This window comes from Primulina eburnea, chromosome 2, assembly GCF_022965805.1.
Source record: "Primulina eburnea isolate SZY01 chromosome 2, ASM2296580v1, whole genome shotgun sequence".
NCBI classification, from domain to species: domain Eukaryota; kingdom Viridiplantae; phylum Streptophyta; class Magnoliopsida; order Lamiales; family Gesneriaceae; genus Primulina; species Primulina eburnea.
The window spans coordinates 6118945-6134173 of NC_133102.1; the positions used below are offsets into that span (position 1 = coordinate 6118945).

At 32.5% G+C, this 15229-nt stretch overlaps 1 protein-coding gene across 1 annotated transcript; it reads right to left on the bottom strand.

Annotated features, from left to right (window-relative positions):
* Positions 1-405: 405 nt before the first annotated feature.
* LOC140824029 (uncharacterized) lies at positions 406-675 on the bottom strand. Its single transcript, XM_073185632.1, has one exon. The coding sequence runs from the start codon at positions 673-675 to the stop codon at positions 406-408; it is 270 nt and encodes an 89-aa protein (XP_073041733.1).
* Between the last annotated feature and the right edge of the window lie 14554 nt (positions 676-15229).

Consider the following 15229-nt stretch of genomic DNA (forward strand, 5'->3'; position numbering starts at 1 on the left):
AATTTTTAATTAAAAAAATATGTTGTTATATATTCTTCAATGATTGAAAAACACTTAATTTGTTTAATGTAAATATACTTAGATTTAGAATTATTTTTGTATTTTTAATACCTACTAAAATAATAAAACCACCACAAATTAAAAATTAAAACAAAGTCATGTCATTAATTAACTTTAATGGCCATTAAAACCATTCTTCCCTTTCATCATATCCACAAAGGGTTTAAGCGTCAGTTTGAGCCCTTTTGACTATACAAAATTTACGTCGAAGTCCTCCAACTCTTGAAATTTACAATAACACTAATTCCTTCTTTCGCCGGTGCCCTCCGGGTCCAGGAGGCGGGTAGCCCTTTTCTCCAGAAAACGCCTTTAAATAACGCCCTTCTGGGGGATTATCGTGTACTATCAATTCTGACCCCAGCAGTTCAGGTACATGACCTGGCGAAAAGACTCGTCCTTCTGCCTCCTCTTTTCTTCCTCGCCGTGCATGAATCCTCCTGAAACGGAATTCAACATCCCGGCCAACGGGCGGATATCCGCAGCTGCTTCTGTTCCTCCGGAGAGGAAGCGGTTCTTGGCTTGGTTGAGGGAGTTAAGGCCGGATCTCAGCTTCTGGCCTTGATCGGTGTGGGTGTTCACCGCCGCTACGGTAACCGCCATCCAGACTCTGTTCATGTCTGCGTATGCTTTGCTTTACTTTCCTACACGGCTACGCTGGTTTGCGTGGCTTTGCTAAACTCATAGAGAAGTGTACTTATAGAGGGGTTGGGGGTAGATAGGGAAACTAACCGTGGTTGAAGATAAGGAAACTATGGTCAGTCAACCCGAGTTTAAAGTAAAATAAAAATGTATCTTGACTTAATTCTAAAAGCAATGTTTCTGCTGCGATTCTTATGAATGATATTCAGTCATATATGAGATCTTTTTTGTTTTTACTATCTAATAAGGATGTATATGTTATAAAACCAATTTTCATGTAGTGTTTGGTATAAGGAAATTTGACTTCTTAATTATATGATTTTTTGCTAGGTATGTTTATCCACCAACATGAAAATATATTTGAGGTCCTCTGGAATTTATATTACGAGATTTCATACTTTCTCTTTATGGTTCATGAGAAGATGGCTATGTATTGTGGGGGGCGCCCTCAATTGTATTCATCTTCAGATTTACGATCCTAAGATTAGCAAAATATTTTGCAAGGTCTGGAGATCATCGAGATCAATAATTTCTAAAGTTTTCATCAGATTAATTTATTTTTTCAAACATTTTATTGAGATTGATAATTTTTCTTCGTTGGTTAAATGTTTTTGTACTACCTTGGTCGTCCCTCTTTAATGTTATAAAGGTTCAATATTAAATGATGGTGGTAACCTTCATACCGAAGTTCTCTTACTAGAACTTTGTTGTTATAGAGTTTGGATTCTTGTTTGAATATTATTTAATGTTACAAGAATTTCTTCTTATTTCTCAATGATTTTCTCCATTTTTTGTGATACATGATACAATATACTATCATAATTTTGCACCGTCGTTAGATTTCTCTAAAGTCTTCAAAGACATTAGAGGAATCCGGTAGTACGTCCAGAAACTTATTAAACTGAATCATAAATTTATTTTTAGATTCTGATAAGTCCCCCTTTATTCATGATATTTAACATTTGTTACATCTTATTTCAAATATTCCAAAGTATTGAAATAATTCTTACAAATAATTAATCTCAAATCTGTGTTCGGATTCATATTATTTAAGAAAATTCCTCTCCTCAAACAGGTAATTACACATTAATAATAATTTGGTATGTTTGAACTTATTTTACACAAGTTCTGATACCATTTGTGGCTAATGTAAATCAATCAATAAATATAAATTTTTTTTTTTCATTTTTAATATTTTAGGGAGTTTAAAAAAAATTTGGAGTTAGGGAGTTGGAATAAATTATATTTTGATTTGGACATTTATTTTTATAAAATAAATTAAATAAAATACTGACCTACCAACTTTAAATGAATAATACAAATAATTAGTAGGCATAAATTGGAATCCATGGCCAAATCAAATATGAGAACATGTCCTAATCAAAAACGACGATACATATCAATCGGTATTTAAAGGGTGGAAGATAACGTTACTCGGGGTGGGCTGATCCCGGAACATTTCACCTTACTTTGTGGGACACTGTCCTCATGAGAAGATCAAAGGCCCAATTTTAACCACATATATATGAGGTCCACCAATTTTTTTAAAATCGATGGTCCAAATCTTGTGGAGGCACTGCCCCCACATGTAGCATCGATACTACCACTGATCCCTGTCAAATTATCCATTGTATTATTCAACCACTTTTCATTATCTTAACCTCGTCAATATATTGTGTGTGCCAAATTAATCTACTTGTTCCATCATTACATATACTCTCTTGTTATAATATGACTTTTATAAACTCTTAAAAAACGTACAAATCAAGTTAATTAGATAAATTATATTTAATAAATCTTACGTGATAAATTAACTCCAGAAATTATTGATATATAAAATCAAATACTTATCTAAACTAATACATATGAAGGAAAAAGTTCTTTCTAACTAGCTTAATTATATATAGCGTAGTTTATCACATATTTCACATTTTTTTAAAAAAAATATATCAAATCAATAATGTTAATTACTATATCGCCCAATTGTACTAGTTAGTAATATATTCTATAAACTAGTACTTTACACACGCGGTGCGTGTGTACAGTTTTTTTTATAAATATTTATAGACTAAAGTGAAATTTGACAAATTATGGAGGGACTAAAGTGATATTTGAATAGTTGTAATTAAAAAAATAAAAACAAAAATGTTTTTTGAAATTAAAAAAAATAAAAAAAATGTAATTTTGACATCAAGGGCAAAATTGGGAAAGCAAAAAACAGACCAATAGTAAAGTTGGAAGATCCAAAAACAGAACAACATTTTTTGCTATATTAGACAGATTCATAATATAGTTTTAATTGTATGTTACGTAGTCAAATCTTATCAATTTCATAAATATAAAAAAAAATAAAGAAATCGACGAGTGTGGTACTTATATGTGTTGAATGGAGAAGGTTAGTTGTATAAGCTCTCCAAAAATCCACTTTACCATATCATTGGCTTACAATCAATGAAACCAGGGAGTTGTCAGAGCATGATACCTTGTGATATAATTCATCGTCTGCCCCATGCTAGGAACATGTTGCTTCTAATTTTGTTTATAAGCATGGCTGACAATGTGTTGAGTCAATTTGAGTACAAAAATATTATTCCATGTCAGGTTGATATCATATTTTTCTCTTATACATACAAGAAAATTGAGATCACCAAAAAATCGCGTAAAATATTGAAACCTTTAATCGTGTCGAGAAAGTGAAAAAGCAGTGGATCTCAACTCGAGTACCTATACACGATAGACCTCGACAAATAGCAGAACTCGTTCCACAAACTTTATCCCGGTGAACGTAAACAGCCACCGGGAAGTAGGAACTTGAACTTCTTGGCATTTTCAATCAAATATGCAGGAATATGAACTGCTGAAGCCGACCTGGGAATTGAACCCATTTTCTTGACCAAGTCCTTGAAAGAATACTCCTCAGGCAACATATCGAACAAATCATCTCCCCGGCATATGAGTTCCTGAATTCTTGAATATTTCAAAAATTCATTTCGCCTCACCCGGTCTGCGTGACTATATGCTGTCATTTTAAATACAAGTGTGCATGTCCTGTATATATCTTGATTCGGTGCATAATTGTCCTCACCCGACTCCTCGCACATATCCAAATTCTGGGTAAACGACATACAACCTTACACTTCAATGGATCATACCAAATTTCTATCGAGATAAACTTTTATATATACTAGGCATGTTTTTCGGTTCTACCGGACCGGTTTCGGACCGGTTCCTACCGGTTTTCGGTCCCGTGAGTTCGGAACCGGTCTGAACCGGTAAGGAACCGGTTCCGGTTCCAAGTTGAAATACTTGGAACCAATCCAACCTTAGACCGGTTCGTCTCTAATAAACCGGTTCCGGTTCGGGTCGAACCGGTTCCGAACTCTAATTTATTATATTTATTATATAATTAAAATTAAAAATATTAAGAGACAATTTTTTATTTAATATTTCGATGCAAATAAATGTGCATTACATTAAAAAAAATTAACAAAATAACTTAAACATTTTTTTTTACAATTGAACATCTAAAATTCATCAAGATTTATTAAAATATATTTTGAATATTCTGGATCTTCGTCGGAGCTTGAGCTTTGAAATTCGTCGATCGCGCCAGATGTCCTGTTCTTTTTTTCTGCAGCAAACCAATCTTGTAGGCATGTTAGCATGGAAAGTGTTTCTGGCTTTAAATTAGTTCTTTGATCACCAATGATCCTTTCACATACTGAAAATGCTGATTCGGAAGCAACACTTGAACTTTGAATTGGTAGGACATCTCTTGCGATTGCAGCTAACACTGGATAAAGTTTAGAATTTACTTTCCACCAATCAAGAACATCGAAATTCTCCGTAGTCTCATTATATTGGCTTAGATAAATTTGGATCTCATTGTAATTGGTTGTTGTCACCAATTTTCCTTTGAACTTTTGTCGTTTCAAACTTTGAAAGAAGTTAAGTGCTCCACTTTTGCTTTTATATGTCGGCATCTCCTCCGGCTGCGCGCTCGGTTCATCACATTGTTCACTAGCATACAAATCAAACAATTCTTGGAGAGAATGCGTGATTGACTTCTTTTGATCGTCAACATTCTGCCTAATAAATTTAGCATAATATTCAAAAAAAATGTCTAATCCTCCTTGATTTTGAGTAGGATCAAGTAATGTTGCTAAACAATGCACAATTGGTATAGTTTCTCAATATTTTTTAAATTTATTTTTCATATTTGAAACAAAATCACGCATTACAGAATCATTACGATATTCAATAAGTTTATAAAACATATTGAAAAGCAAAATCGTTGAATAATGGTAGTTAATGCCAGAAAATTTTTCGGTTGCTTCCTTAAAAATTTCTAACAAAGAAACACATTTACTCAAAATAATCCAATCATCGTCATTTAGCATCAAACTTTCTACCGCAATATTATTATAATATGGAGTAACTAAATCTTGAAAACGCAATAAATTATGAAGCAAGTAATTTAATGAATTTCATCTAGTATCAATTGGAAGAGGAAATTTTTTAAATTTAATTCCGGTTGATTCAACTAGTGTTTTTCAATCACGTCCATATCTTCTTTCACGTAATAATTTCCCACATAATTTGAACTTTTCTATTACAGTGGACATTTGCTCATCACATGCACATTTAACACATAAGTTGATAATATGACACGCACATCTAACATGAAGCAACTTACCTTCTAAAATTGGTTTTAGTGAATCTTTAAGATATTTAATTGCAAGAGTATTGGCACTCGCATTATCTAACGTTATCGACATTATTTTATTTTGTATGCCATAAATTCATTTAAAACATATCTAGCTATAGTGTATGCGTTGTGAGACGATTCTAAATGATCTAGCGCTAAAATTCTTTTTTGCATACTCCAACTTTCGTCAATCCAATGACATGTAACAACAAGATATGATTCATATTTAAATTAGCCCAAATATCAGTAGTCAAACTAACTCTACAATAAATATTTGAAAGATTCGATTTTAGTGTTTCTTTATATTCTTTATAAATATCAAAACAATATTTTTTAAGTGTGTGCCTAGAAATATTGTGAAAACCAGGTTGAATAGTACTAGTAAATTCAACAAAACCTTCTTGTTCAGTTATTATAAAAGGTTGACAACATTTGGTAACAAACTTTACTATAGCTTTCCTAGAAATTTCTTTTGTAATTGTGAAAGCTTTACCACTTGAAAGATTAATTTGTTGTTGTGTTAATTCCCTACCGAATGGTTGTAGCGTATCGGGGTCAAGTTTATGTATTTTAACTAAATGTTTTTTCAAAGTGCCGGTTCCACCGGAACCACCACCTGTTTTGTAAGAATACCTCGTTTTGCAAATTTTACAAACGGCAAAAGAGTTATTCGTACCTTGTTGTTCAATATCAAAGTGATCCCAAACTTTGCTTCGCTTAGCACGGGCCGTCGTTGTGCTCGTAGAAATTGTGTTGCTTGCTCGAGTAGACGATGGCGTCCCTACATCTTTGTTGGGGAGTTCCATGGGTTCTTCATCCTCGTGGCCAGGTTCGACTTCATCAAAGTCGGGGATGTAGCCATAATGTTCACCAAAGTCGGGAGCGTATTCGCCACCACCACCACGACGGTTTGAAGATGATGCCATTGAAATTCGAAATAGTGTTATGAGTAAATTACGAAATAATAAATAAATAACAATAAAAATAATACGGATTATAGATAAAATTATAACACAATTATTGAATATATTTGGAGATATGATAGCAAAGAAATATATTGCTCGTGGGGAAATGAAAGTTGAGAGAAAATTGATATATGAAATGAAAAAAATGACTTGTATTTATAGGTGATTTTTGGGGGTTAAAAAAAAAATTTATTTGCAATTTGGCCCCCAAAATAGTCTAATGCAGCAGTCATTTGCAGCCCAACGGCTACATCTGCAACCGTTGGGCAGCCTTTGGGCCAACGGTTGCAAATGCAGCCGTTGGCCCAAATTGTATTTTTATTTTATTTTTTTTAAAATTTCGAAATTCGGGTTATGGGTCCGGTTCCGTGTCGGTTCCGGATACGGTCCGGAACTGGACCCGGAACTGGTTGAATCGGTTCAGAATACCCACATATTAACGGATTGTACATGGTACCGGATCCGGTTCTCACATATCGGATCCGGTTCCGGGCTTATCGAACCGGTTCCGGGTCGGTTCCGGGTCGAACCGGTCCGATAAGCATGCCAAATATATACTACTTACTCTGCACACGCGGTGCGTATGTATACAGTTTTTTTTAATAATTATCGAAAGACTAAAGTGAAATTTGAAAAATTATCAAGGGACTAAATTGGTATTTGAATTATTGAAATTAAAAAAAAAAACAAAAGGAAAAAATGTTTGTTTTTAAATGTTATATTTTTCTATTACGATTTTTACTCATTTACGTTTACGTTTGATGTTGATCATTTTAAACTATGATATTTTTATTATAAAATAAAGACCATTATTTTAAATGATATTTTGAAAATGTGAGCTAAAAAAAAAATATTCTGCACTTTTAAAATTAACGAAACGTTATAGATTAATATGAACTCCAAACAATTTGTACACATATACTTTAATATCTTTTATTAGACTATCATTGTTATCTTTTATTCAATTGTCTTATGAATTAATATTAAATCTCATGCTTATATGTCATAAACAAACCCCAAGTTATAAAATTCATAAATCCATCAACTAGATTCTTAAAAAACAAACATATTTGACATCTGTCTTCATTAATTTTTTTTTTCAAATTTCTTTGATTGTCCTAATTTTTTTTTGTTCTCTCAACTCATATTACAACTTATATTTAAATTAAAATTACCACATTTATAAATTCTAACATTATTAAATATAACACACTTTCAACGAATATCAAAATACGGATACTCTATTTTCGAATTTATAATAACTTATTTATAAAACACAAATATAAACACATGATTAATTATTCTGAAAAAAATATAAATACTCATATGTTAGAAATCTAGGTAAAACACGTCACGAATTGAGATTTCCATACCTAATATTCTTCAATGATTTAAATACACACTTCATTTGTTTCATGCTAATATACTCGGAATCAGAATTATTTTGTATTTTTAATACAAAGGAAAATAATAAAACCACCACAAAATTAAAATAAAAACGAAGTCATGTCATTAATTAACTTTAATGGCCATTGAAACCATTCTTCTTTTCAGTCCCTTGCATCATTAACCACAGAGTTTATGCGTTAGTTTAAGTCCTCTGAGTATACAAAATTTACATTGAAGTCCTTAACTCTTAAAATTTGCAAATCCACTCGTTCCTTCTTTCGCCGGTGCCCTCCGGGGCAAGGAGGCGGGACGCCCTCTTCTCCGGAAAATACCTTTAAATAATTCCCTTCTGGGGGATTAACGTGTAAAATCAATTCTGACCCCAGCAGTTCAGGTACATGACCTGTCGAAAAGACTCGTCCTTCTGTCTTTTATTTTCTTCCTGCCCGTAGAGGAATCCTCCTGAACCGGAATTCAAGATCCCGGCCAACGGGCGGATATCCGCTGCTGCTTCAGTTCCGCCGGATAGAAAGCGGGTCTTGGCGTGGTTGAGGGAGTTAAGGCCGGATCTCATCTTCTGGGCTTGATCGGTGTGGGTGTTCACCGCCGCTACGGTAACCGCCATCCAGACTCTGTTCATGTCTGATAATGCCTTGCTTTAATTTCCTACACTGGTTTGCGTGGCAATCGCTGTACGCGTAGAGAAGTGTACTTATAGAGGGGTTGGGGGTAGATGTGGAAACTAACCGTGGTTGAAGATAAGGGAACTATGGTCAGACAACCCGAGTTTAAAATAAAATAAAAAGGTTCCTATTTAAATAGTGCATTTTGGCCTTGGAAACTGTAAATGACAATATTATATAAATTAAATCATTATCTCTAAATTCAATGTTAGTTGTAATTACATCAATAAATTTTGTCCTAAAATATATAGCAATAAGTTACTTGTAAGAATTTGATAGCTACTTTATGAAAGCTATCTTTGACAATACTTGTACTTTTGTTTTACAAGAAAATTTATTTTCTTCGAGTAGATAATGTTAAATTATTTTTTTTGGAGAAAGAAAAATTATTTTTATTATTTGTTGACAAGAAACCAGGTAATTTTAAAATACTATAAATTAGCCATCTATATTTTTTAAATTTAATTTAATTTAGATGTAAAAATTATTATTATGTTAACAATAAAATCACAAAAAAATTAATGTGATCATATTAAATATTAATTTTGTGAGATAAATTTTAATGGATTGATATTAAAAATATTATTTTTTATAAGAGTGATTCTCATATGAGATTGTCTCACGGATCATAATCTGTGAGACGGGTCAACCCTACTCATATTCACAATAAAAATTAATACTCTTAGCATAAAAAGTAATATTTTTTCATGGGTGATCCAAATAAGAGATCCGTCTCACAAATACAACCCGTAAGATCGTCTCACACAAGTTTTTGTCTTTTTATGAATATACGTAAATGCGTTGGCCTTATGTTTACTATGATAAAATAACAAAGAGATTAAGTTTAGAGGTTGTTTTTGTGATACGATCTTACGAATCTTTATATGTGAGATTGATCAGTCTTATCAATATTTACAATAAAAAAATATTCTTAATATAGAAAGTAATATTTTTTTACGAATAACTTAAATAAGATATATGTATTATAAAATACAATATGTGAGATCGTGTCACACAAATTTAAGTCGCAAAGAGTTTATTCCGATTCGCTTTTTTATTAAATAATAATAAATGAAATGATAAAGTAAAACACCGTAGAGAGATGGTTACACGGAAGGGGGCAGGTGGCGACCTTATCTGAAATTACCAATAGGCTGCATTATTGCTACTACTTTTTATCTGGGTCCCACCCTTGTCTTTTTCCCATTTAAGATTTTTTTCTTCTTTTTCACTTTCTCTCGGGATATATAATCCCAATTTTACCCTCCAGCATAATGAAGATAGACATACGCACAGTTGAAAAAAAATATCGAAATATCGAAATCTGTACCCAAAAAAATATCGAACTTACCGAAAATTTCGATACGATATGATACCGTATCGAAATTTTCGGTATCGGTACGGAATATTTTTTTTTTCGGTATTTCGATATATACCGAAATACCGAAAATAATTTATTATTATTATTTTTAAAATTTAAGTTTGGTATACCGAAAACCGGTTTTTTTTTTCGGTATACCGACAAAATTTTCGATGTACCGACATTTTTTCGGTAGACCGACAATTTTCGGTGTCGATACGGTATCGGTATGAACTTTTTCATATCGAATGTGCGGTATCGTTATAGAAAAATTTCATACCAATATTTTCGGTACGATATACGGTACCGTAGTTCAGTACGGTATACCGTACCATATCCACCTCTATACACAAGCCTTCCATCAAGATATTGGAATTTGAACAATGAATAATGTTATTTACAAGACTTGATTTTTGCTATTTTATCAAAATTATGGCTGTAACATAAATTTTTAAATCGTATAACAAGATAAGTATCACATTTCGATTGTTACACTTAACATGTACAATTATTATATCAAAACTATCTTCTTCTTAATAATTGCTGTCAGTACAATCAATTAAAACTGAACACATGATATTGACTTGGATATCAAATTATAATATCACACACTTACATTTTTTTTACTAAAAATTATATCTAATAGCAATAGTTCAACTCACATCTTTAAATCATACGGTAAAACAAACAAAACGTTTGAGAAACAATTATTGCATTGAGTTCTTTTAAAAGTTTGCACGATCAATCATAAATGGAAACATTGTATATGTGTAATATGTATTTTAATAAAAATAAAAAGAATATAAAAATATCTTAAAATTTGAAGAGAAATTAATCAATAGATTAGAAAAGGACAAAAAGGCTGTAGGGACATGGGATGGGGAGTGGGGAGCTCATGGGGCTTCACGTGGGACTGATATATTAATGATATTGTGCACAAGCATACAAAGCTGGGGTGGTAGAGATTATTTCATGCTAGCATTAGGGTAGTACCTTAACGCTAGATCCAAGGGTTCAAAATTGATTTGGACATGTGGGGTCCATAAATTTATGTAGACCCCACATAGCCAAATTAATTTTGGGCCCTTGGATCTAGCATTAAGGTACTACCCTAATGCTAGCATCTCATCAACCGGGTGGTAGTCATCTGCATTCACCATCTCGGGCTGCTTTGGCTTGGCTAAGATTCTAAAAAGCGTGAAGCGTCTCAAAGTGGATGTTGAGTTCCAATTTTTTCAAGTTGAAGCGAGACTAATACATGTTTAAGTGTGAAAAACGTTTTTTTATCTTTATTGTCATTGTAATTATCTCAAATAAAAAAAAAATAAAATAATACATAAATATGATAAATTTAAGTTTGATGCATTAATTCTCATATTTATAAACACATAAAAATCTCAAAATTACAATATTTATTTATTTTTACAAAAGAATCACATTAAAAAATGCTAAATATTTGTCAAATCATTATCAGACATTCTTAATCGTAATTAAAATTAAAAAATAAACATAATTTATTATTTTAAAATAAAAAGACATACCTTCAAAATAATAAATATAAAAATAAATATATACGATTAATTCTACTTAAGCACACTTAATTAATTACGGTTAATTCGAACAAACTATTACTTAACCGTTTTCTTCCGCTTTTCTCTGTGAAACAGCATTTTTGTCGAGTTTCAAGCTTAAACGTGTTTAAGTGGAACTTAAATGGACTTTTTAACACACTGATATTTAATATAGTTAGTTAATTTATTATCTAACTTTTTTATTACCGTTGAAGAATATATTTGACGGCAAAAACTTGTGTGAAACGGTCTCACGGGTCGTATTTGTGAGACGGATCTCTTATTTGGGTCACCCATGAAAAAGTATTACTTTTTATGTTGAGAGTATTACTTTTTATTTTGAATATGGATAGGGTTGACCCGTCTCACAGATTATGATCCGTGAGACGGTCTCACATGAGACCTACTCATATTTGACATCTCATTTTAAAATCAGGATTACATCCTAAAAAAATAAGATAACGAATCAAACAGTAACATGAATTGAGATTGTACGTATTCTAAAAACATATAAAACACTTACGTTTCAATTGTGTGTTTCTTATTAATAAAAATATTCTTTTTTATTCAAATCAAGTAATTATGAATTGAGATTGAACGTCTTCTAAAAACATATAAAACACTTACGTTTCAATTTTGTGTTTTTTATTAAAAATATTATTTTTATTCGAATCAATCACTCCATCTCGACATATAAAAATGTGAGATAATTAGTATCATGTTCGATTTAATAAATCAAAAATATTATTTTTTATTCTTAATATGAATATATATAAATATAACTAAATATCCTTTTATAAGTTGATATCAGATTCAAACGGGATTATGTCACCAAATCAAACAGCGGGATCGGGTGTCAATCGTTACTTAGAATTTATAAGAAATGCGACATCGACTGATTCCATTGTCATCCACTCCAATCACGAAGTCACTCTTTTAACCATAATAGCTTCGCTTCACTGGGAAAGTGTAGAGTTGAAATTATATATTCAGATTTAATCCAGAGTTTATCCTAGTGTATACATAATTTTTCAACGTACCAAAAATCACGACCAAATGTGAATTGTAGCTCGTTAATAGGATATGCATATTTCACAAACATGTATACTTCATTTTCTTTTGGGGTGATCACTGAACAAATTACATTCGATTTTGGACTTACGCAACTATCTCCGATTTCAACCCCTACTCACGAGCTAAGGCAAGTCAACTCGGTTGTGCGCCGGCTTCTCCACCGTACTAATCGATGCTCAGCTCTGGCCCCAGCAGTTCAAGTACATTACTTGGCGGAGCGACTCTTCCGACTGCTTCCTCCACCTGTCCTCACCGCGAAACGCTACTGATTCGCAGTTGAGGATTCCAGAAAACGGTCTGATATCCGCCGCCTCTCCACCGACGTGAAAGAAATGGTTCTTGCCGTGGTTGAGGGTCTGGAGACCCGATTTCAACTTCTGACCCTGATCGGGTTGAGTATTCACAATAGCCACGCTTGCTGCCATCCACACTCTGTTCATGTAACTCATTTTCTTTTATATATATCTTCCTCTCAATGATAATAATAATAATAATAATAATCTGCAAAATGTGGATTACGTATTCTCCCGCAAGATACGGTCCCCTGTAATTATATGGGTTTTGGGCTGGGGTTAGACGAAGCAGCAGCAACAGCAGCAGCGTTGTTCTCAGAAGTCACGACAAATTGACACGAGGTATGTCGTATCGAGTAATCTGCATGCAACCAATGGAGATCCAACACAAATTTTCCCTGATAAGACAAAAGAACATGTGTCGTTTAGTACTGTACCATATATGGAGAATACAAAGAAAAAACACAGCTTCAAAAGAGTTCAGAATATCACGTGGGGCTGGTCATATGTTCACGTGACACGCACGTCGGAAGGGAAGGAAGAAGGATGCACACAATGCTTCACGTGAATAGTTTTGTGAGTTACCACGCACATAAATCCAATTGATTTGATCCCTGGGTTTTGAGCTGGGATCTACTGATTTATCCAGAAAAACGAGTTAAGGGAATGAGAAAAAGTGTGTGTGTTCAAATGAGAAGCCATTCACAAGTTGGCCCTGCGAAATGTCAAAAGTCTTTGCTATTCGAAATATGACTCGTTAATCTTCCCTTGTGAAAGTAGTTTTATTCACTAGCTTATAGTGGACTGATTTCTTTGAATTGTTCTGCTTTTTGTGTAAAATAATAAAATACTTCATACAAGATTTTTCTTGATATAGTTCACTCCTCATGATTGTGTTCTTTATGACCATAAACGCGTCTGGTTATGTAAAATGTTATAGAATTGAGCATTGCAATTTCTTCGTACTAATTTATTTTATATGCTTAAGACTCGTTCCTTTAGAGGATTTCACAACCAACTTTCTTTTTAACCATTTGGTTAGCGGATCCGTTGATTATCTTTTGGCTTGACATAATCAATATATAGATAACTCCAGACTCCGGTTTATAGTATTTTTCTTATGGTGTTATGTCTAAAAAGTATATGTCTAGACTTACCATTATATATAGATATGTCATTCCAATTGCAGATTGACTATCACAATGAACATATATGGCCGACACGTGTTTTTCTCATCCAATACTATCTTCTAATAATAGGCGTGACCATTCAACCTCTTCAGCACATTTTGTAAGGGCTATCAGATTTCGTCTTAGATCTAGCTATTACAGTTTGTTTAGAAGATTTTCATGCAATTAATGCACTTCTTGGTGTGAATACAAATCTAATAATATACTTCGAGTATTTTATATCAGATATTCAGTTCGCATCAATGTATCCTTCAATTACAGAATAATATCCAGTATAGTGCAGTCCATAATAATGAATATAGCTCAAGTATCTCAGCAATCTCACAATTGCATCCAATGTTCAGTACTCAGGTTACTTGTGAATCTACTTAGTTTGCCGACTTTAGGTGATGTCTGGTCTTGTACAACTTATTATGTACATCTTAATTTAATGATTTAAGAGTATTATAATTGAGACGCACTCTCACTTTTATTCATCAATAGATGACTCGTATCTATTTGAGTTTTATCCAATGCAGAATCATTCTCGTTTAGTTCCAAAAATCATATAGGCTAATATGATGTCTTCCATATCAAATTTTAAGTTCAAAAACTTCTTAGTATATTTAATCATCTTATCATTACTCTCAATAATAAACATATAATTTATGTAAATACATTAAATAACATAGTGATTTTCAGCCGTATAAATTAAAAAGTTGTCACACTCATTGACATTAAATCCACTTTCTGTCACGACTTTATCGAATTTTTCATACTATTATTTTGGTTCTTGTTTTAAGTCATACAAAAACTTCACAGTTTACAAACCTTGTTTTCATGTCTAAGCGTAGAAAATCCTTCAGGTTGTTCCATGTAAATTTTCTTTTCTAAATCTCAATTTAGAAAAGATGTTTTTACATCCATTTGGTGTACTTCAAGATTCCGCAAGATGAAAATTGAAAGTATCACTTGAATTGATGTTATTCTCGTTACTGGAGAATAAATGTCAAATTAGTCAAGCTCTTCATTTTTACGGTAACCTTTGATTAACAATATGGTTTTATACTTATCTTTTATTCCATCTGATTTCATTTTCCAAATTCATTTGTAACCTAGTGGTTTGCTTCATGGAGTAAGATCCACTAATTCTAATGTATAGTTTTGCAAAATGAATTTAATTTCACAATTAGTTTTCTAATTTCATTAACGTCCCTCCCACATATGAATTCAATGTCTGTTTAAAGCTTTGAGTTTCACTTTCTAACATGAAATTAATAAAATCCGGACCGAATGATTTTTCCACCCCAACTCTTGC